Below are 24,858 nucleotides of genomic sequence, written 5' to 3'. Positions count from 1 at the left end.
TGCCATGAGTTCGCAGTTAACGTCACTTGATTGATGCTTTCCCAGACTCGTAAAAACAAATCTCAGACAAAACTCCAAATAAGTAATAGTCTGTCGTGAATCTGCAAACATCCAAATATAGCCAAACAACTCAAGATTTAAAAATGACCAGAACATCGTCAAGTGTTGCTATTCCGCTCATAGCCAGAGAAAAAATATTATAAAATGAGAACAAATACGTGATTTGTGTGGGAGGAATGACGTCCAACTGACCTCATCGTTCTACTTTATGAATGCTCACTCTTTCAATTCTTTAAATCAAAAACAATTCAAAACAAACAAAAAATCAAAAAAAAACGAAAAACATGAATAAATAAGCAAAAAAACTGTTTCAGTTCTAAGAAAGGAAATTTGGAACAAACCTGCCGTGCATATTTAATTGAATTAAAAAAAAATAAAATTCAATTAAACCAAAATAATATCTCACTCAATTAGTCAATTTGAGTTAAAAAAAAATCAATAAAAAAAATTTGTGTGCAAAGAATTATTAATAAAACATGCGAAACTTTACTTCAAATCAATCTCAATCTCAAGAAATATATAGAAAACTTCAGAACAACCACTCTAATATGGAGGCTCTACCGCATCAACTTTTGATAGATAGTTTGTTCATTTAAGCGTGCGTGCTTACGTGGTTCCACTCTGCCATCTAAATGGTTAAGACCCAAAGTGGTTATAAATTGTCTTCACGTTTTACTTGTTTATTATTTATTTATCTTTTTACAGAAAAAAAAATAATAAATTAATTGCTCCAGTGACAGAAAAAAAGGAGCAAAAATTGTACTGGCTATTAGCCAGGTTTTTATCTATTTATTTATTTTATTTTCTGATGTTTTTGTTGGACCGCACCAGAAGGTAGGTCTTAAGAGCAGCGGAAAACATGTTCCACAATATATTCGTTTATATATGGGAATCGGAATGTGACATGCCTGAGGAATTCACCAAACCATTTGTCCATTTCGTAAAAGTTTGTTTTGAATTAGAAGACAACCGACAAAAAATAAAATTATTTCATGTTTGAAAATAAACGATGTTAACATAAAAAATATATAAGTCATTAATACAGCCGGACCGGTCTAATGTGCGAAATCATATAAAAGCTGACGTAATTTTTCGTGGTCTGCGAATTATGTTTATATATTTTTAGGATTTCAAATGAGGAAGTTATCCATCGTTTTATGTGGAAACTATAAACTATTTTGGAAGCTGGTTCAATGCTCTTTTCGGTAGGAAATCATGTTTTTATGATGGTTTTTTGTGTTTATTTTATGATAAATTAGCTGTAAGTTATTAATTTAAAAGATTTTATTAAAACTTGCTGGCATATCAATATTTCAAATTAATAAAGGTGATTAATTGTTTTACCTATACTTTAAAGACACTTTTTAAAGTGTTTGTTTATTTCCTACCGAAACCCAAAGCTTTATATATGTATGAAAAATGATTTTTTTACTTATCGAAACGAAGTTTTTTAATAAATTTAAAATTTTACAGAACTGCATTTAACCGAATTTTACCTTAAAAGATATGACCAAGTAACCAAATTCTGATAGCCCTTAAGGCGGGTACCAGAGTTTTTTAAAAATATTAAAAGAAATTTTGAATATCAAAACCATTAAACTTTAAAAGTCATTTAAAAAAAAAATAAATGTATACTATTTTTTAAGTTTTTATTAAAAAGAGATTTTGTGGGAGTCGAGCAAGAAATCGCAATTTTTTTTACTTGCGATATAGGTACTATAATATAGATATTATCAAGTTATGCATTCGTACAAAAAAAAAAGTTGAGATAACATTTTTCCATGACATTACGATGGTAGACAATGCCAAAAAAGTGGGTCCCGGAAGTCCGTCTGTCTGTCAGTCTGTCAGTCTGTCAGTCTGTCAGTCTGTCAGTCTGTCAGTCTGTCAGTCTGTCAGTCTGTCAGTCTGTCAGTCTGTCAGTCTGTCAGTCTGTCAGTCTGTCAGTCTGTCAGTCTGTCAGTCTGTCAGTCTGTCAGTCTGTCAGTCTGTCAGTCTGTCAGTCTGTCAGTCTGTCAGTCTGTCAGTCTGTCAGTCTGTCAGTCTGTCAGTCTGTCAGTCTGTCAGTCTGTCAGTCTGTCAGTCTGTCAGTCTGTCAGTCTGTCAGTCTGTCAGTCTGTCAGTCTGTCAGTCTGTCAGTCTGTCAGTCTGTCAGTCTGTCAGTCTGTCAGTCTGTCAGTCTGTCAGTCTGTCAGTCTGTCAGTCTGTCAGTCTGTCAGTCTGTCAGTCTGTCAGTCTGTCAGTCTGTCAGTCTGTCAGTCTGTCAGTCTGTCAGTCTGTCAGTCTGTCAGTCTGTCAGTCTGTCAGTCTGTCAGTCTGTCAGTCTGTCAGTCTGTCAGTCTGTCAGTCTGTCAGTCTGTCAGTCTGTCAGTCTGTCAGTCTGTCAGTCTGTCAGTCTGTCAGTCTGTCAGTCTGTCAGTCTGTCAGTCTGTCAGTCTGTCAGTCTGTCAGTCTGTCAGTCTGTCAGTCTGTCAGTCTGTCAGTCTGTCAGTCTGTCAGTCTGTCAGTCTGTCAGTCTGTCAGTCTGTCAGTCTGTCAGTCTGTCAGTCTGTCAGTCTGTCAGTCTGTCAGTCTGTCAGTCTGTCAGTCTGTCAGTCTGTCAGTCTGTCAGTCTGTCAGTCTGTCAGTCTGTCAGTCTGTCAGTCTGTCTGTCTGTCTGTATAAGGAGCTACAGCTTAAACGGATGGACCGATTAATGTCAAACTTGGTATGTACCGTTATTTGGCGACTCTCCAGAGGGGTTTTTGGAATTAATTTTTTTGGACAAAAAATAACGGTACTTGTCATATACCGATTTTAGTAAAATTGAAATATCTCAAAAACGGCTCCAACGATTTTGTTTAAAAAATTCAAATGTTAGTTTTAAGCTAAGGTCTATCTTTCAATGAAAAAAAAAAAATTTTTGAAAATCATTATTAACGGTACCTGCCATAGAACCGTTCTTTTCAAATCCGATTACTTCGGAAACTGCTTATTCGATTTCAACGAAACTTTTTGTGAAGAAGAACTTATATAATTTAAATATAGGGTAACTTCGGGCATTATGGCACACCGGGCATTATGGCGCACCTCTCAACTACCATACTTCCAATACTCGCATTTAAATAAAACCAATGCAGAAACTTTGGTCTTCGTCGAACACTAGCCTTGTGAAAATCGCAGGTCAGTGCTATTATTTTTGTCAAAAACAAAAAAGAAAACAAAAAAAATATACCGGTTCTGGGTTCCAATGTAATATCGCTTTGTTTTTGTTTGTGTGTATCTCGGTAACTATACAGTGCACGTGTTTGTTGTGAAGAGTGGAATGCAGAGTACAGTTTTGGTTTGGTTATATAACTTGTAATATTTTAAATGAAGTAAGAATTTTGTTTGGTTTTTGGTGTTTTGTGAATATATGTATATTTTGCAATATGGTGCAGATGCAATAAGGGCATTATGGCGCTACATTTTACCCGACTGCGCCATAATGCCCTTATGTAAAACTAATTTCAAAAGTAACTTACATGATGTCTCTTCATTTTTTTAAATTTGTAATTAACTTTAATTTAACGTTAATTTTATGAAACTTATTTTAAATTATATTTCAGAAATGCCGAATATACGTAAAAAAAGTAAAGGGCTCCGAAGTAAATGGGGTTCACCATATTGCCCGTACATAGGGCAATATGGTTTTTTTTGGACTATTTTTAATTTATTTTATTTTTTGTTAAAAAGCTTGAATTTTTATTCTTAAATAATTTATTTATGTTACGTTTTTATGAAATTTAATTAAAAAAAATGATGGAAGTAAAAATTGTTGTCCGTAGTAAAGTTATTTGAGTTCGTGCTTAGGTATGCCATAATGCCCTAATTTACCCTAAACCAAAAATAAAATTTTGAAAAAAATAATTTTTGGATTTTTAAAAAAAATTTGAATTTTTTTTTTGAAAAATCAAATTTTCGAAAACGGGACATTGAATTTTTTTGAAATTTGTTTTTAGATGTTGATTAGTGATTTCTACAAAATGGCATACCAATTTTATTTTTAAACTTTTTATCCAAAAAATTATTTATAAAAAATTTGTTTTTTAAAAAACGGCTCTAACGATTTTGAAAATTTTTTTTCTAAAAATGCATGTTAATATATCAATCAAAACTGCATACTTGTTTTGGAGGGCAATTCAATTCCAGATTTTATTTAATTTTTTTTTTTTAAACGAATTTTATTTTTTTTTTCCAAATTTAATATAAAAAGTCTTAAAAATTTAAGCAACTTTAACTCTAAGAGCAAGTACGTGCGACCCCAGTCGTGCAATTTATTTTTTTATGTCTTAAGAAATATCGATTTCGCAAGAAAAAAATTAATATTTCTTTGTAGAAAACTAGACAATGTTCGAAATTTTCATCAAAATTTTCTCAGTAACATTGACGGCTTATCACCTGTACGCAAAAATATATAGGTAATGATAAATATGAGAAGATTGTTTTTAAATAAAGATTTTATTTTTAAATAAAGATTTAGAGAGTTGTTATGCTTTTTAAAAATTTATAATACAATATTTTTAATTTAATGTTTTAAGAAATTTAATGAAAACTAGAAAAATAATTTAAAATTAGTTTTTAAAATTGCAAAAAACTTCTCTTAATTTTTTTTTGGCCTTGAAACAACGTATGCCACAAAATAAGTTGCAAAAAGAAGAATTTTTTTTAGAGCCGGTTTTTAAAAACAGTTTGTTACATGTATAGTATACACATAAAACTTTTCAAATGTAATATTGATAGGCATTATAAATAAAGGTTTAGAACAAATTAATCCGTTTTCAAAAAATCGATTTTGGAAAAAAAAATATTTGCATCCAAAAACCTTTTTTTTTTTCAATTTTTGTTCGCCAATTTTAAATTTAGCTAAAATGGTTTTGTTCAAAAGTTAGTAAGCGGTTCTTTACTTATTGATTCCTCATTGTTTTTTTCTGTTTCCGGATCGAATAGATGATCTTACGGTTTTTCTCACTTATTTAATTCAGCCGGGTAACTAAGTTTCCCTTTAATAAAGAATTCAATTAAACATTTTTTTCCCCAACCTTTCTGTTATCTGGGCCTTTTAAGCCTGCATCTTAAAACCAATCCCAAAAGATGTTAATATTGAAAGTTGTAAATGTTCTTAATCTCAAATCTCAAAACACCAGCTAAGCTTTTTACGTTGTAAGCAAACAAACAAAACATCAAAATCAATATAATAATAAGATTAACCTACTTAACATATTTATCACAATCAAAAAATCATGTTTAGCTTTCATAATGTTAAAACTTTTTTTGTTGCCATCAATCATCATCATCGGTCATAATATTTATACTTTTATTGCCAACAATTACCCTCTACTCAATGTACCTACAACAATGATCTCATATAACCGACATCAATTATAATCTAACTGGTGAACTTTGATTACACACCTCCCATTTGTGATTTTATTTATGATCAAAAATTGCCAACTAAAATATGAATTAGAAACTCTCAACACACACGTGGAATTAATACCTCAATAAAGTTGAAAAACATTCGCCATTACAACTATGAATATAAAATCTCAAATGTCTTCACGCCCCTTTCATAAATCAAATCTAAAACATTCCGTTAAATTGTTTCCTTATAGCCCCCCCTTTGTCACGAAAATCGGAGAAACATGATTCCAATTTGTTCCTCAAACTTATCAGTTAGAATTTATTTTAATTACCATCGAAAGAAAGAGGAGACTTTTCCAACAAGTTTTTCTTTCTATATTTCTTGATCCAGTTATGATAAACTAATAACTTAAGCATATAGTCGACTTGGGTTGAATAAATTAATTAGGCCAGGTTACCTTTCCAATCCCACTTCTGAACAAAGAACAAAGCCCTTTGAACCTGTACTAGCAAAAGGCGGAATAAATTTCCTTCCGCTTAAAGGTGTGTGTTTAGGTTAAGAAGCTTAAAAGGTGTATTATAGCGTGCCAAAGGACAACCTTGACATAGGATTCCGTCTTGGAGAGATCTTAATCGCTTGAATATGTGTGTTTCGTTGCCATTTCATGCTTTTTACTATGATTTGACTTTTATTAAAAAAAAAAAACAAAGAAATACAAAGATTCAAATCAAAATTGTTAATTAGTTTATAGCGTCAAAAGCCGTCAACATGATGGCCAGGGGCAAGGACTTTTTTGCCTTCAGTTCGATATACCAGAAGTCCTTGTGCAAAAGGCGATCATTTAGCGGGTAATAAAGTGTCGTATATTATACCATATGGTTTAGGAGGTGTTTTTTTTTTGCTATACTACCATTATAACTTTTATAGCCGTAGGTGGTTTTGGCTTACATCATCGTACAATTACTTCAATTATCCGGTGCCATGATGACAATGATTATAGCCGGCAAATAAAACCAACACCAATTTTGGTAGTCATGCCCCAGAGATCGAAAAGTCACATAACGACGGCCGTAGAACAGTGTGCCGGTCGAAATTCGAGGTCTCATTCAAAGTTATTGTGGGTGGTTTTGCGTTTTGGAAAGAGTTTGTCATCACATCATAACCAAAAATGGCCAACAACAAGTGGTCTTAATGAGAAAGAGGGAGACTTAATTTATGGTTTTGAAAAGAATAACACAAAACAGACCTTTACACTTATACCAGTTAAATGATATTTTAATAGTTCTGTGGTCTGGTTTTTAATTTGGTAAAACGAAACGAATGGCAATAAAACAAAAATTAATTACTTTTTAAACATTCAATCGATATCGTAGAAAAAAAATATATGCACAAGTTATTTCGTGAGCAAAGGTAATTTGCAATTTTTTTTTGTTTTCTTGATTATTTGGCATTTTTGTGATATCAGGCAATTGATAAGACAATCGTTTTGGTTTGAGGAATGTACTTTTTGATAAAATTTATTATTGTTTATTTATTTTATGTCTTTTGTTTTAGTAGGAGTAAAGAGTTTGGTTTTTAATCAATTAAGCTTTGATTGTAAACAGTTTGACAATTCTTGGGAATTCTTCAACCCCTACTCTATAGGAATGTATTAATTTCGCATTTCACTATTCAAATGCGATTTTTTTCCCGAAATTCTTTCCAAATTCAAAATTTTAATTTTTCTAATGCCGGTTTCATATAACACCAAGAAAGAGGTCCAAACAGAATATTACACATTAGACATTACGAATGCAAGTTTGTACACAAATGTGAAAAGTAATAAATGCGTTATCCTAGAAAAACATAGTAACAGTTGAAAAGTATTAAAGTAGAACATCTTTTGACTAATATATTTGAATCATATGATTTTTTCTTTTGGAGCAAAAGCTTACAATATTTCTACGACCATGTATTTTTAAAATGTGGTCATTAGGCCTTTTTTTAAACATCAAATAGAGAATTTAATTCATGATGGCAAAATTTAAACTCTACAGTTTCTTACATTGGAATTTTTTAGAGTTCAGAATTTAATAAAAGGAAGTGAGCCATTTCCACTTAAGTTTGAAAGGAAAGTTATTGATATAAATATGAAAACCTGACGCGAGGTTTGAGCATCTGATTCTGACCATTCAAAAGGGTTAGGGTCAAAATTCTCCTTGGGTCAAAATTCTTTTTTCAAAATTCTGTTTACAAAATTCTGCAAACAAATAAAAAAAAAGCTAGTAAAAGGTTTTTTTTTTTTAATTTTTTTGTAGAATTTAATAAAAAATTTGCTTATTTTAATAATAATTACTAACTTTGTCAATTTCTTTAAAACCCTGTTTTTATAAATCAATAAATTTAAAAATATCGAGGAAAGGTTTTATCAAATAAAAATTAGTATTCAAAAATTTAATTAGAAAAGGAATAGCTATTATCCTACAATATCTAATTAGTTTTAAACGGTATACAGGAGTGAGTTATATGAAGGTCAATCTAGGCTAGGCATTTTAAAAAATATTTGCAACAACACTGGTCTGCAATTAAATCCTCCTTTAAATAAAACTAACTATACTTTTCTAAAGGATTTTTGTATGCTGAGTCCGAAGTCAGAATTGACCTAGCACGTCACGTTTTTTAAATATTCCCGTTAGAAAATCTCAAATCAAAATTTTTTTTTGCTGTTTTCAAAGAAATATTTTGGCATAATGTAATCTTTTTCAATTAAAATTTTAACAGTTTATGAAAAAACTTATTTTTTTCTTTCCAATTCAGTTTCAGTCTTCTCAATATCACTTTTCTTCTCCGAGATATCTTAATTTAAGTAAGTTTAGTAGGTTTTGCATATCTTACCATAAAGAAACTGATCTCTAAAAATTAATATATGTATCTTTCTCCCTAGAACAGAAGTATACTTTTCTAATGGACTTTAGTATGCTGATTTTAAATCCGAACTCAAAAAATTTCGGTCTGCTCTGGTTTTTGAGATATAGTAGTTTTTAGTAGATTTTGTGATACTTTAATGCGAATATCTCAAAATCTTGACGTGATAGAATATTTTTGACTTCGAATTCTAACTCAGTACATCAAAAACTATAAGAAAAGTAAACTTTTGTGTCTAGGAGAAACAAATCTGAAGATTTACAATTCAGTTTATCGAATGGTTTATTACAAATAAGATATTTCTGAATAGAAAAATAGTATATAAAATTACAAAAAACGTAAAAATTTTGTTTAATGTATTTAATTATGGTTTCCTTTACATATTTGACTTTTCAAATATAATGGGCGTTGATATTTTATATTTTCCTGTTTTTGTTCATGTAGGATTTACTAAAAAGTGAAGGATTTCGATATTTCTCCTTTTTTTGACAATCAGTATTTTAAAATATGAGTAAACATTAATGTAAAAGGACATATTTGGTGTCAATCGATAGGTCATATTATGAGAAATAAGTTCTCCAAATTTGAGCTCAATGCGACAAATAGTTTTAATTTTATACAAGTTCAAATGAATCTAAAAGGGTGATTTTTTAGAAACTACCCACATTTTTCAAAAATTATTTTTACAAAAATGGTACCAGATAGAATTTTTCTGAAACCATATTTAGATTCAGAAAAGTCTAATCTTTCATAATATCAAAAAATCATTTGAAGGAGAAAAAAAAAGTTAAATTTTGCAGACCAGTGGCAATTAAACAACAAAAAGTTTGCAAAGTACCAAAATCGAATTAGATTTATGAGGTGAACTTTTTTTTAGTAAGTGCTATGAAAAAAAAAACAAAATTAGCAGAATTTTTTGTGTTTAAGTAAATGCTGGTAGAATTTTAGAAAGCAGAATTTAAAAAAAAGGAATTTTTAATGAAAGAAAAGAAAAAAAAAATGTGCGCGCGGAAAAAAAAGAAATTTCGTAATGTGGAAATGAAAATATTAAGGGGTAGAAATTAATTTTTTAGTGAAATCATATTTATTGTTTCTTTTAGACAAACTTTATTAACATCGCTTACAATTGATCACATCTTTTAATTATTATCATTTTGGAGTGGAGAAATATTGTAATCTACAATTTACAATGGGATTATGATAACTAAAGTAAGATACGAAATGTTTACGCGCATGCGTTCGAGTGCTACGCATTCACTCTCATTCTTTCTATTTCTATTCCCCTTAAACGGTTAACGTAATCTTCTTGGAAGTCGCATAAGAACTTTGAATTTAAGAATAGAGAATTAAAAAGTAAAAACAAATTTTTTGTTAAAAACGTAGAATTTTGAAAAATTGCACTCGATTTGATTGGCATTCTTCGTAACTGACGCAGATTGATGCCACTAACGGAATCGTTCATAATCAGTACTGAGAAAAGCTGATATAAGTTCTTTAACATTCACATTATCAAGCACTTCTTCAATTAAAATCAAGAAATTTAGCTTCATTTAGAAGCCTAACAAAGCCATATTTAAAATTTAACTCGTTCACACTTAATTTATTCAAGTCCCTATTAGTTCTTGAAATCCCTCACTTCTACTTGGACAATACCTCCTAAAAACGCTTACTTTTTTTTTTAGCATAATTCAGTGATCTAAATTTGTTTTGTCCAGTTTGTATACATAAATCGGTGTTAGGTGCAAACTCACTTGAACTTTCCATTATTCAAAACTCGTCAAGACTTACCCGTTGCCATTTCACCGGCCGGTTGTTAATAAATTCCAATTGAAAAAAAAAATAGAGCAAACAAAAAAAAACTTTTGCATTCTCAAAAAAAAAAAAATAAATAAATAAATAAATTGCATACACAAAAATACAAACAAATTAATTTGATTATCTCAAATTCCACCCTTAGTTGATATTATACCAAAGCCAAACAAGCAACCACTTATTTATGTAGTTTTGCAAAATGATACTCCAGATAAGAGGACTTGATGTGATTCAAGTTAATCTTTGTAAAAGAGAGACTATCTATCTATCTGTACTTCTACAGTGGGTATACAAATATACATGGATCCAATGAAAGCTGTCATACATATAGAAAAATTTAAGAATTTAATATAAAACCACAACATCGACGTGTGTTTTGATTATGCCATGACATGACATCACCTCTATAAATGTGTCTCTTTCGTGCCAAAAAAAAAAGATTCTTTATTGTTCCGTAATTCCACACGTTTTTTTTAGACCGCGAGAGAAAAAAAATTGTATTATTATTAATTTAACTGGCCAATAATGATGTGGAGCTTAAAATTTTGAAGACTGTGATTCTGATTTAACACCGATTAGGTACATAATTTTGAATATTTATTAAAATAAATTTCGTTCAGCGCCAAGCTAAGCCAAGGCGAAGATCAATTCTATTGTTTATTTTCATTCTTCTAAAGTTTTGAAGGGCGAATAAATAAAACATCAACAACAAAATTACAAAAAAATATCACAGACTATCAGAAGACAAGACAGTTCCATTGAATAATTCAATATAATTTTTTTTATTTATTTTTATTAAGTTTGATTTGATTTTTGTTATAAATCAAATGAAGAGAAATGAAAAACGTCTCAATCTAATGACCCCCACGCAAATTGCCAATTCCCCAGCCACTCCCAATTAAATATATGGGAGTCTCAGTTTACAGATGATAAAACTGATAGAGACAACTTCTTCGTAACAATCTTGTAAAGGTTATGCAAAATTATACTCATACTCGTATTTATATTACAAATAAAATAAAAACAATTTAAAATAGAAATTAAAAAATAAATTGAGAATAATTAAATTGAATGCGGTTGGGGTTTGGGGGATGTTCTACTTAATTTCAATTTCAATGCAGAAGCAATCAAGTTCAATGATGTCACTTGAAAGTGATGAAGTTGTCGTGTTCAACAAGCTTTTTGATAAGAAAGAGGGTGCTTGTTCAAATATTCTTTTATCAGTTTTATTTGTTTTTTGTTATTATTTTTGTTTAGAAATAAAAATTAAACCGGCTGTCACAAAATTGCAAGGGAAATTTATAGAGTCTAAAAACACCTTGATCTAGAGAAGAACAAAAATAAAGACACACCGTTTTGACAGCTTTCATTTTAGGCACCTCCTCCTCCAGCAAGTACAAAAATCCAAGTCATGAAACACTACAAAACTCGATATTTAAAAGCGGAAAACTTATATTAGCTGAATTATTAAGTAATTTTAATATTTAAAGAACGCACGTTGTTTTTTGACACATGGTTTCAATAAGACTAGATCTTTGAAATCTAATTTTATTCTTATCATCATTAGCTCAGTATTATATCTATGACTGGTAGTGCAAGTGTCACTTTTTTATCTTGAACCATTATACAAGTACTAAATACGAAAAGGTAAGTTTAGGATTCGTAAAAGTTAACAAACTTGTCTCTTTGATCCAAACTTGAGCTTTTTAAACTTAAGGGGGGAAATCCCTCTGAAAATTTTTATTTTTGCATTAATTTTTTTTTGCCTAATAAATTCATTTATCAACCGAAGAAACTAGTTTCAGTGGTCCAAGCCTTAAATGAAGCCTCAAAAGCCCCTAGATAGTCCCGAAACCCATGCCCTCCGAACCTACCACAGTACGAAAACGAAAACTTTAAACGCTTTTTCCTCGAAACCCGTTTTATTCCGCGCCGTGCAACGTAACTCAAAAACTAATGAAGCTATCGACTTGAAATAAATTGCAAATTGCTCTTTAATTTATTGGCATGAACCTAAAAGTTCAATAACATTTTTACAATAAAAATTTTTTTTAACAATTTTTTTACAAAAAACATTGTGTTTTTTCGTTTTTTTTGGTATCTTATTTTTATTTTATGTACTTTTGAAGTGAAAACTTCTTTAGTATCGTAGGGATTTGAAACAAGATGAAACGAAAACGCGACACGACTTCAACTTGTTATAACTTTTTTGCTTTAATAGATAGATGAATGAAATTTGTACTGTAGATAGGTAATTAAATAAATTATAATTGTACAAAATTTCAATTAATTTCATGTTCAAAATTCGGAGATAACGGTAAAAAGATGTTCTTTTCCAACACACGTTATATCTTTTGATCTAGTGCACATGCAAATTTGATTTAACTTTAATACACATGTTGATAACATAACCTTTTATTTGATATATCACACATAACGGTACGTGCTCTACAAGTTACACAATCTTAAATTGAAAAAAATTTAAAAATACCTCAAAAAACCTGTGGAGATCTGTTGGCGATGACCAGCTACCAGTGTAGGAAGTACTCAGTCTAGAAATTCGACATGGTTGACTTTAAAAAATTCTAACTTCTCTTGTAGACATCTTTGAAAAAAGATTTATGCATCATTATACAAGGTGAAAAAATAAGCTTTCACATGGTTTAAAATTTTGTATAGGTTGTCAAACAAAAAAATTGATTTAATAGCATGAGAACATAAAAATAAATGTTTTTTTGCTTTTTGGATGAAATTTAATCGAGTTTAAAAAATTCTAGCTCTTTTTGTAGATGTCTCATACACTTGATCGATATATATATTTTGAGCCAAGACAACAAGCTTTCAGATGGTGTAAAAATTTGTACAGGTTGTTAGGGATAAAAATTGATTTAATAGTGTGAGAAGATAAAAATACGTGTTTTTTTCCCTTTTTTTTATGGAAATTGATCGAGTTCAAAAAATTCTAGCTCTTTTTGTAGATGTCTCATAGACTTGAGCTAAGACAATAAGCTTTCAGATGATATAAAATTTATCTAGGTTGTCATATAAAAAACATGGACTTGAAGGTGATAGAATAAAAATAGGTAGATTTTTTCTATATTTTTTTTTTTTTTGCAAGAAAAATGATTTTTTAAGGTTTCACTTCTACCACGTCTGAATTGCACACATGATTTTTTTTATTAGATTTAGGTTCATACAATGCGCATAAATATATTTTATTGGAAAAAATTTCTTTTTTGATTATAAATAATTTTCTGGACCTGGGCATTGCACGGCGCAAACTCGAGGCGTCAACTTTAAAGACCTGTAGAGCCGCCATTTTGTTTTTTTTTTGTACTTCAAAAAAATTGTATCAATACTTCATAATGTCAATAATATAACATACTTTTACAAATTTCAATAAATGCTTTCAGTTTTCCAAAAAAAAATATTGAAAAAGCTATCGTCCAGAGGGATTTCCCCCCTTAATGGCTTACAATTCTTTTTTACAAAATGTTTTTGGTATAATTTGATGTTTTTTCCTAAAAATTAAAAAAAAAAAACTTGGATTTGTATTAACCCTTGTAAAGTTTTTGCCAATTTTTAGCCAAATAAATCGTTGGTTTTTTAAGATAGTGTTCTAACCTTATCTGATAGTAAAGTTCGTACATTAAAATTAACATTTCCAAAAAAAAACAAGTTTTATAAAAAAAATTCTATTTGAATTGATTTTTAGTTACTTGTATCAAAAAACAAATTTGGATGAAAATGTTATTTTTCACATTTCGTGCAAGTACGTGAAACCACTTTGTGTACTTTAAACATAAGAATAAAAATTTAAATTTGAAATGTATCGATGGATTTGCATAACTTGATGTGGTCGCAGAAAGATTGAGATAAATGTAGCGATAAAAATAAATTAAAAAAAAAACAGAAAGAAAAGAAATTGAGAAATTAAATAAAGCGAGTCTTCTATCTTCTTTGATTATAGTTTTGTCAAATCGTGTAGAAAAATGTCTTTTTTGTACACTACATATCAATGGATTAAAGTCCTAACATTATAAGAATACATCTCATTTATCTCATTTATTCGACGCTAGACCGTTTTAAGTTCAGATTATTTAATACAAATGTAAGCTATGTATATATGAATCAAAACGTCGAAAAAGGCTTTTTTTTTTGTCGATTTCTCGTAAATGCGTTAATTAATGAACAAATCATGAAGTGATGAAAAATTTCAAGTATTACTTTGCTGCACCAGTCTAAAATAATCCACATAAGCTGAAAGGTATACAAGATGAGAGATTCTCAGGGCCATTTCTTTAAAATAAACTTAAATATTTTTTTTTTTTAAATTTAATTGATCTAAACTCAAAGCTTGCCCAAACTTTAGAATTGAAGTTCTACATAAAATATAATGGGATATTTTAAGCAGGGGAAAAGTGAAGTATAAGATTTCAAAAAAAATATTTATGTAAGTAAACAAAGGAAAAAACAATAAAAATTATATTTATTTAAAGCGGAGTGATTAAATATAATTCAATTTAAAAGTTTAATTGACCCCAGCTCCAAAATCACACTCTTAAATAACTAAATAACTTCGTGGATTGAGGACTGCCTAATATTTGTTTTTCCCCTTTTTAAAACCAATTTAAAATTTATTTCAAATAAATCCATTTATCACTCACAGGTTTCATGAGTTTTGGTATCAAAACGGCGCATTCTGCTCTAATTGGGTCATCAAGCACGGTTTGCTTTGACCGCCATCTTTAACTACCTAAATAACTTAATAACTATGAAGTTGCATATCAGATAATTTAGTTAGCTTTAGTCATTTCTTTATACAAAAAAAAAATAAACGGTCACTGTGGCGTATGTGTAAAATTTTTCAATTTTCAGTATTTTTTATAATTATATAAAACTCGTGTACTGGCGACTTAAAGTATTGAAAAATAAAACTTTTGATGAACGAAAAGTATGAAAACAACAACAATATATTGAAATATAAAATTGTTGTTCTTGAGCGGACCCTTGATGTAACACAATAACAAATTAAATCTTTTATGAGAGTCTTTACTCAAAAACTTGAAGTAAATTAGAAAGAAGTCATCACTAACTGGGCTAGTAGTTTCTGTTTCGACAAAAATGGTATATTTTTTTAAAGGTACTTAGAAATGATTTAAGAGCCTAATTATTGGAAATTTTAGGGGTATGCCAATTTTTTTTTTCTAAATGTCTGTATTTAAAGTTCAGGGAACTTGAAATGATCAAACAAATTGTTTAGAAAGTGAAAAAAAGTGAACACCTTATTTCACTTTCAAAACAATTATTCAATTATTTTTTACAGAATTTTGGAGTACAGATTTTTGAAGTCCATTAAAATTTTTGCTAAATGTAAGATGGTACACTGAGGGAAAAAATAAATTGAAGTCGTTTGTTTCAAAGATGAACTACTTTGATTTATGTGACTTTAAGATACGAAACCATCAAAAATTAACCTTTTTTCCACGTTGATTTTAAAATGTTCGTCTCCGAATAATAGTTAAATCAATGTGGTTTTCGTTGATTTAACGTTGTTTTATGGTGGAACACTAATTTCAAATTCTAAAGAATTTACAGAATTTTAATTACAAGAATATACATATAGTCCAAAAAGTCTCCGTACAGCTACAATTTTTTAAATTTTTTCCTTAAAATATTGAATTTAAGATATCGAAATTTTTTGTAAAGTACCAGAAAATTCGTTCTGCAACTAGTTTATACTTACTGACGAAAGTAAATACAACATCCTCGGTTCAGATGGACGCCGTATACACCATACGGCGTCCATCTGAACCGAGGATGTTGAAAGTCCAAAACTGCTCTGAATCCTTAAAATTTGATACCTACTCTAAAGCACGGCGGCGGCTACAATGTAATAGTGTGAGGGTGTATGGCCTTTTCCGGCGTTGGAAACCTTTTTTTCATAGAAAATACCAAGGATAAATTTGGAAACTTGAAAATTCTTTAGTAAAGTGTCCAAAAACTGGGTCTCGAAAGCAATTTTACGTTCGAAGAGGACAATATTCCCACAAATACGGGCAAAGTAGTAAAAAAATGGTTGCTGTGCAATTTTAGTAAGAACGTTAAACATTCCGCTTCGTCTCCAGACCTGAATCTTATTGAGCACCTATGGGTTAACGTAGAAAAAAAGGTTCGTCAGCATACAATAGCCAACAAAAAAGACCGCAAAACGATCCTACTTGACGAATGGAACAAAATTTCTCCAGATAAGACCGCCAAGCTTGTCCATTCGATTAGAAACAGATTGCAGAAAGTGGTCAAGATCAGAGGAAGTCCTACTAGTCATAAATTTATTTTTTCCTTAAGTAAAGTGACTTTTATTTAGTTTTTTCAACACAAACTAGTCAAAAAAAATTAACTGTACGGAGACTTTTTTGTTCCTTTTTTCCCTTTTCGTACTATGAATTTTTGTTATTTTAATTTTTTTAAACAAAAATGGTATAATTTTGTTTAAAATTTATTTTTTGATATACTCTCTATCATTCCGGGTACTTTACAAAAAATTTCGATATCTTAAATTCAGTATTTTAAGGAAAAAATTAAAAAAATTGTAGCTGTACGGAGACTTTTTGGACTATGTAGATCTACAAAATTTTGAAGCAAAGAATTTAAAATTTTCATAATTTTGAAATACAGAATACTGAATTTTGTAATAGAAAAGGGTACTAAACAGTGCCGCTTAAAAATTTTTTCTAACAGATTAGGTATGTAGGTAACTTTAGACAGTCTTTAAAACCAATGAATAAAATTTATGGAGAGGTCAATAAATTGGTAAGTTACTCAAATTATGCTTATTATCTTATAGCGTAAGTTACTTATTTCTAAATTTATTAATTTTTTTTGAAAGCGGTGCCCAATATTTTCAGAAAAGAACAACATTTAAGGAAAGAAAATATTGTTTTGGATGGTTTCTCTTTCAAATTCATCTAATGTTGTGTTTGATTATATCGAAGAATACCGAAAATCACTGCTAATGGTAAGACTATTTTGAGTCACCCATTAAACCAAATACGTTCTAGTACTATGAATAAGCGAACATTTAGCTCGAAATTCATTCTTACAATTTTTTACTCAAATTCAGATTTTACTGCGAATGGTATACTTACGTTCTATCCTCCCACTTGATACTCAAAATTTAACAATCTTGAAAAAAGTTCCAGATTTTTTATCTTGAAAGTCTATGAATATGAAGATTTTGACAAATCTAGGTAATTTTTCAAAGCATCTTACAATACAAATGTTCGCCAACGTGACTTGTTTCATATCTCATTACTCATTATACCAAGAAACCATTAGTTCTTGAGTTCAACTTTTGCGAAGATAATACCTATACGCATAAGAGTTCATTCTATCTATAGTTCCAAGAAAAAATAAACTAAGCAATAATACGAAAATGTTTTATAAAAATAAAAAAAAAAAAAACAAAAACAAACCCAGTCAAGAATAACTACACAAAAAATAAGTGTACGCAACCAAATTGCTTTTCATTCCTTAAATATTTTTCTTTGCTTATATACCTTTGTTGTTTGTTTTTTTTTCCTCTGTTTTCTTATTCCTCAACATAAGTAATTATTCCTCTTCGACAACTAACCCTCTCAAAACAAAAAAAAAGTCTATAAACATTACCGTCAACCTCTTTTTTTTTCCTCCTCCTCAAATATACTTATAGTCGGTGTATGTACAATGTACATATAACCTCAATTAGAACGAGGTAGGTAAGTTTACCACTTAAACGGCTTCCTGCTAGTTTCCCACTATCAAAATTTTTTTTTAAACACCCCATTCCTATACACAAAATGACATAATCATCATCATCATCATCAACAAAATCATCATCTACATCACCAATCTTCTAACTGTACACATAACATTTTTATATTTTTAAATCATTACAAATTTTTGCAAACCGTCTACTAGTCTATAGTTCTCAACTCTCACCCTCTCTCATCTATAAACTAAAACCATTTAAAAAAGTCAAACACAAACCACACACAATGAGTACACAAAACAACAACAACAACAACAAAAAAACACCTTGTCGGTTTGTTATTTTCAAAAATAAATTAAAAAAGTGTAAACATTATTTCACTAAGTCAACATTGAATTTTTTCGCTTCTCATGCAAACACAGAAGCCTTTCGAATTAGTCGACAAGTCAACGTCCTTTTTACGGAATTCCAATACAACCCGAACTCATAAAACCTCTTAAAGTATTCCCACCACAAAAACTCACCTGTTTCTTCGACTTTCGAAGTCTCCTGGGCTACTCGCTTTTATAATATCCTTGTGGTTTAACTTTTACTCACTTACTCACTATAACTTTTGTCAAATCACACGCAGCAGAGACGTTTTTTGTTCTTCAAAAACACGCCACGATTTATACAAGTTCGAATTTTTCGAACAAAAATAATCACTTTTCACTGAATTTTTCGAAATATCATAAAATCAAATGTTCGAAAGGAAGTTAATTTAAAGTCCTTTTGTATCCTTTTGGGGAAGATTTCTAAACCATATGGCTTCGTTCCGTTATGCGATTTCAAATAATAGATAAGTCTCTTCGAACCGAAAGACTGAAGTTTAAAGGTAGAGTGAGCTAGTAGAAAAAATAAGGTATTTTATTCCGTTTTAAATATGTTTTTCGAGAACCGTTCAATTCGAATGTTCGTCCGCAGTGTTTGGCAGCGAGTCGTCAACTGTTAGTTAATGTCTTGATGGCGGCAGCTAAAAGTATCTTACTTGAGTCAGCCTGTGAGTATGAGATATAGCGACTTGGCGAAAAAATATCGCGAATGATTTCATACCTCTGTGCTCTGTCTTCTATGTTCGCTAAGAAGCTATATCTTTTGGTTTGTTGTGGTTCGTAGATACTTTGGTTTCTTGGCGTTTATAGCAGACGATAAGAGAAGGAGGAAATAAAAAAACTGCGACCACAAACAACCGGTAGTTTGAATGAGAAAGTATTCAGCGAAAATGAGCGAAAAATAAAACTGTGACAAATTGGAAAGCTTTTAAGAGCTTCTCTCTCTCTGAGTTGGGGGAGTATAGAAAAAGATATAAGCTTTGAAAGAGGCACTTGTTGTTTGGACTTATAGAGGTTAGCCTAAGGTACCTTTAGGAAAGCCTAAAGACTCGAGTAAATGTGTGTGAAACACGATTTTCTTGTTTGGTCTAGAGGAGTAGAGGTAAATAGTCAATAAATGTTTCTTCCGATTCAAGGTGTAACCAATATGTATTCGGTCTATAGTCTTACAAGCTATTAGATACTTTTGTATCTTTCTCATAGAAGCGTTAAATTCCAACCAACCGACACGATGACGACCGGCTGTTAGGTCCAAGTGGGGCTCATTTTATGCGTTTGGGTGATTGGCATTGAATCAAGATTCATGACTTGTGGTTTTCTAGATTCTATAGATGCAAATTCTTTACTTTCCTAGGAAATGCTGCGAGTGTACATCATCACGGATGGTTTAACAGCTGCTCTGATGAGTAGCCAGTTGTAATGTAATGTGTGCCTCCACGCATATAAAATGTAGTATCTCTGTGAAATGAAGTTGCTTTTAGATTTGTATTTTTTTTTTTATTTTCGTTCCAATTAATTTTATGTTTGGAATCTTTAGCACTTTGGGCTGTTGTAACTTTCAGCTTTTTTTCAGGTTAAAAGAAAAATTTGTGTGTACGGTATCGCATCTTGAAAACAAGGAAGAGAAATTTTTCTATATTGATGGGTAAGAAGCTGGATTATTGCCAAGGAAGATTGGGAAGACGATGGCAACGTTGAAGATGCTGAGTTCAAGAAGATTAAATGTTGAGTTGAAAAATTCTATAAACCGCATGAGATGAGATGAGAGATCTTCACAAACCGCAATTAAAAGTCTTGAAAATTATTATCAAAGATATACAAGAAGAACTACAGAAATAGAGTACATAGATACATTAGATCTTTTGCTGAGATCGTCGTCGTTCGTCGTCGTCATCGTAAAAATACTGAAAGAAGAAGATTGAGTAGAGGTACTTCATTCATTAGACAGAAGGCATCATATAGAGTAGACTAGGTACTTGAAATAGGTTTTTTGTTGCTCCATTGGTGGTTGATATTCTAGATCTATAATTGCAATTTGAAATAATCTTTTTAGCTGCTGTCGAGTGCAAGTATGTTGATTAACGGTAATAGACTTAGAAATCATTTGTTCGGTCATAAATCATGAATATAAGAGTTCATTGGAATTATACGAGAAGGCTTTTCATATATCTTTGATGGAGCTTATACAAATTAAGTTGTTAAACTAGTTTAGTTGGAAAGGCAATAAATTAAATCACGATGATAGATAAGAATAAATGAAAAATGTAAAGAGAATTTCAATTTGAAGATTTTTATTTGATGGAGATTACTTTTCAATTAAGAAAAGTTACGGGAATTAAATTTATAACTTTGTGTTTTGACAGCTTCTCACAAATTAATGTTTTATTTTTATTTCCATAAACTGAAACGGGTTGTTTCTTTATTAATTTGGTCAATAAGAGGCTGATTGGAAAGAAGTTGGTATGAAAGATATAGTAAGTTCAGATATTCCATATGTTCTTGTTCAGTTATCATTAAATTATGGTAGTTCAAGCCAAGCAGTTGATTTGCAGTTTTATAGATCTTTTCGAGTTATCCTATTTTTGTAGATAACGGCTCAAAGGATTTTAATTAAACTTTGAATATGTAATACTTTAATTCCAATAAAAAGCTGTTTTCTTTTCTTCAAATAATTCAAATTCCAAAAAAATATAGGTATACTAATATATAATAAGAATTATTTTTGTTTTCCTTTTTTAGGACCAAAATTAACGGAACTTGTCATATGAATTAAATGGAAAAAGTAATTTTTCTCAAAAACGTCTCTTACGTTTTTTTTATAAAAAAAAAACACGTCCACTGTAGCAAATAAAGTAATACTTTTGAAATAAAATCGAACCGTCATTAACGGTATCTGCCATAAAACCGTTTTCTTGATTTCTGACTTTCTCATAAAAGACTAAGCCGGTTTCAGCGAAAATTTTTAATTAAAAGCGTCTAAGTAGTAGCCGTAATAATAAAATTTCTAAAAATTTTCCAAATCTTCAGTTTTCTATTTTTAAGAAAATTTTCAAAAATTTTGTTGAAAAACCCAATTTTTTGAAAACAGGTTGATATTTTTTTGTTTTTTGAAATTTCGTTTTTATGTGTGGAATAATATTTTCTTTTGAAAAGCATACACAAAACAAATTTTTTAAAAACCGGTTCCTATAATTTTTGAAAAAAAAATTCCGAAAATTCTATGTTGAACAAGAAACTAAAAGTCATACTCAGATTGAATATTAAAATAATTCAAAAGGGTGTTTTCGTTTTTTTAAAACCAACTTTTAATCCTTTTTTACAATTGTTATAAAATAATGACATACCTACCTAATTGAATTAAAATTTTTGTTTTATGAATGCTATAAGAAACTTTAACATCCTTGGCAACTTTTACCATAAGAGCAAGTACGTGGACCCAGACGTGCATTTAATATTTTGCAAATAAAATTCAACATTCAAATAATGAAGTCTTGTAACCGTCGTTTCGATAAATCAAATTTCAAAGTAATGAAATCTAAATTTTACATTTTGATAAGAAGTTCAAAATTTTGATTTTAAAAACCAAACATGATCTAAAAATCAGGTCAAGTACAAAAATTTTGTTATGGACAAACTGAAGATAAACCTCATAAATATTTCCAAAATGAAATGAGAACAACACAAATTTTAAGAAACATATACAAATTTACTATAGTATATTGAAATCCAGCAAAAAAGTTAAATTTGAGATTGGAACCATGAATCTTAAGTGTCTATGAAAATATCATGCATGAGAAACAAATATCATACAAAATCATTTTTCTGAATTTCATTTGGAGTATTTGTATATTTGGCGTGTAATGTAAAAGTAAATTTTAATGTCAACTCTTGCCATCATTTGTGCCGATGTTAGATGTAAACGATTCATTGATACACTATCCACCAAAAAGATTACCAAAAATCAATTTTTAAAATAATTCTCTCAGGACCAAGTGCGTTTCGTATAAGGCTTGTCGCTTGTTGAACATAGTAAAACCGTACTTTGATTTTTTACTTGCGATATTATGTATGTAGGTACTTAGGGCAAGTTTAGGATTCGTAAAAAAAATCGAACAATTTTACATGACATTACGATGATGGAGAATGCCATAAGAATGGGTCCGGCAATTCTGTCTGTCTGTCTGTCTGTCTATCTGTCTGTATATACCTCGAGCTACAGCCTAAACGAGTGAAGTGATTTTCTTCAAACTTTGTAGTTAACAGTTTTATGGTGATTCCCTAGAGGGGAAATTGAAATTTTGTTTTTATGACCAAAACTAACGGTACCTGCCATATAACGGGAATATAAAAGTTCATTTTTTTTCAAAAACGGCTCTAACGATTTTGATTAAAATTTTTATGTGTAGTATTACACATAAGAGCCAACTTTTGAAATAAAAAAAATATTATTTGTACCCTTATTAACGGTACCTGTCATAGAACGTTTTTTTTTTTGTTTCTGAATATCTCGTACAAAATTAACCCGATTTCAACGAAAATTTTTAAACAAAAGCGTTTAGTTAAAGGTAACATTAAAACTTTAGAACATTTTCAAAAAGTGCATTTTTGGATTTTTAAAAAATATTTCAAAATTTTTTTTTGAAAATTCAATTTTTTGAAAACGGTTTGGTGAAAAATTTTGAAATTTCGTTTTTAAGTGTAAATTAATTATTTCTTTAAAATGGCATACCATTTTTTTTTTTTTTTTGAAAAATGTTAGAAATTTTTTATATATAAAAAATTATTTTTTTAAAAAACGGCTCTAACGATTTTGGAAATTTTTTTTCTAAAAATACATTTTTATGCAAGTAATAAAATGGCATGCTTGTTTTTTTGTAAAACCTAATTTAAAACGGTGTTTCTTGAATAAAAAGCTTTAACATTAGAGTTACTTTTAGCATAAGAGCAAGTAGGGTAAGGTGGTTTAAGAGTGTGCATTTTAGACAAAATACCAAATAAAACAATAACAAAAAGAATTTAACTACTTTTTTTTATATATAGTTTTTAGTTTATAATCAAAGCAACGAAAAAACTAAAAACTGGTATCAAAAATGTATTAATTCAAAAGTTATAAACAAAATACCACATTAGGAAATTTGCGCACTCTTATACATCCTATTGTGTAAGAGTGCGCGGCTTAGTTTGTAAGAGTGCGCAGCTGCGCACAGGTGTAAGTTCGCACAAAAGTCGCAAATAAAATTGCCTATCTTTAAATAAACAGAGTATTTTTCAACCCATCACTCCTAGCATGAGGAACAATCAATTTAGTCTTCGATTAATGGTTCCGAGAAAATTTCAATATTTCCTAGTTACTCTCATTCGCTTGTTTTTTGTAAAACTTTTATTTGGTTTCTTTTTGGTTATAATTGCTTTTTCTAGCTGCTGTTTGCTGGTGTATGGACAAATGCCAGTTATTTTGAAGCCTTGGATAGCATTTACTGCTCTTATAACCCGCGCACTCTTATACATCATCATGGTGCGCACTCTTACACGCTCAGACATGTAATCGAAGAATATATATATATTTCACAATGCACTTTATGACCAGTCTTACGTGTTCCTCAAATGTTTCTTTTTGTCGACTTTTTAATGTCCCATACTTTGTTTATTGTTATTTTTTGTTGTTAAGCGGAAATTTTAATTTGTTTGGCAAGAAATATTGGAAAAAAAAGTGCTAAAAAACTTAAACTTAACTAGCACCTCTGTTTACAAACACATTTGCATGAAATTTTGACAGCAGATCAAACTCATTTAGATCTTTCCAAAATAAGTGCATTCAGTCTTATATTCCCTTTCAAACCGTAGAAAATGGCCTTGCGCACTCTTATCAACCGCGCACTCTTATACCATCCTACCCTACGTGCGACCCCAGTCGTGCATTTTTTTTTTGTTTTTTCAATAAATCCCTAAAATCAAGATTTAGGGGCAAAAAAACATTGAAATGCTTTTTTTTTGCATATTTTAGAAAAATATTGATGCCCTTTCAGCAATGTACAAAACATTCGATCTAGATAAAAAAAAACTTATGCTTCGTTATAAAAAAATTTTAAAAATTGGCTAACACCTCCAAACGACGACAACTTTCTTGTCTTGAATTTTTAGGATTTATTTTTTTGTTTTTTAATACATACCAATTTGAGCATCTATTTATTTAATACATAGAAAAGACTGAATCCGCGAAATATTAAGAAAGGTTCTGTTGATGGCTTTTTTTAAAACATTAATGGCTTACTTTTATTCAGTCAAATACTTTTCAGCAACTCTAAAGTTATTAAAAATATTATTTAACTAGCAGTCTTGTTGGTTTTTTGCTTTATAATATATGTCACGTCAGAATTCAGAAATTCATATATGTACATACATAATTTACACTCTTAAGCAATCTACTATATCACAACATCATAAAGTCTTATCTACATTAATTTGAAGCAAATGTACCAACTTTGATGAAAATCTTTGATGTAGGTGTAGCATAATAGACTCATTTATTATATTTTGCACCTTCCAATTGTTCTTCCTTACAGGTGATTATAATTCGA

General features: G+C 29.9%; 1 protein-coding gene across 16 annotated transcripts in view; it reads right to left on the bottom strand.

Annotated features, from left to right (window-relative positions):
* The window catches only part of LOC129915138 (adhesive plaque matrix protein), a 43,609-nt gene extending 24,549 nt beyond the window's left edge, over positions 1-19,060 (bottom strand). For 7 of the 16 annotated variants that reach the window (XM_055994663.1, XM_055994607.1, XM_055994643.1 and 4 more), the window contains exon 1: positions 11,512-11,614. In XM_055994663.1, coding sequence (XP_055850638.1) covers positions 11,512-11,529 — 18 coding nt within the window. In that variant the 5' untranslated portion in view covers positions 11,530-11,614. Of the gene's footprint in view, positions 1-11,511; positions 11,616-18,433 lie in introns of those variants that run through there. The other 9 variants (XM_055994613.1, XM_055994667.1, XM_055994671.1 and 6 more) reach the window with 4 other exon arrangements.
* Between the last annotated feature and the right edge of the window lie 5,798 nt (positions 19,061-24,858).

Source organism: Episyrphus balteatus, chromosome 1 (assembly GCF_945859705.1).
Source record: "Episyrphus balteatus chromosome 1, idEpiBalt1.1, whole genome shotgun sequence".
In the NCBI taxonomy this organism is placed as follows: Eukaryota; Metazoa; Arthropoda; class Insecta; order Diptera; family Syrphidae; genus Episyrphus; species Episyrphus balteatus.
Note: the sequence above shows the minus strand (reverse complement) of the source record. Positions and strands in the feature narration are given on the sequence as shown.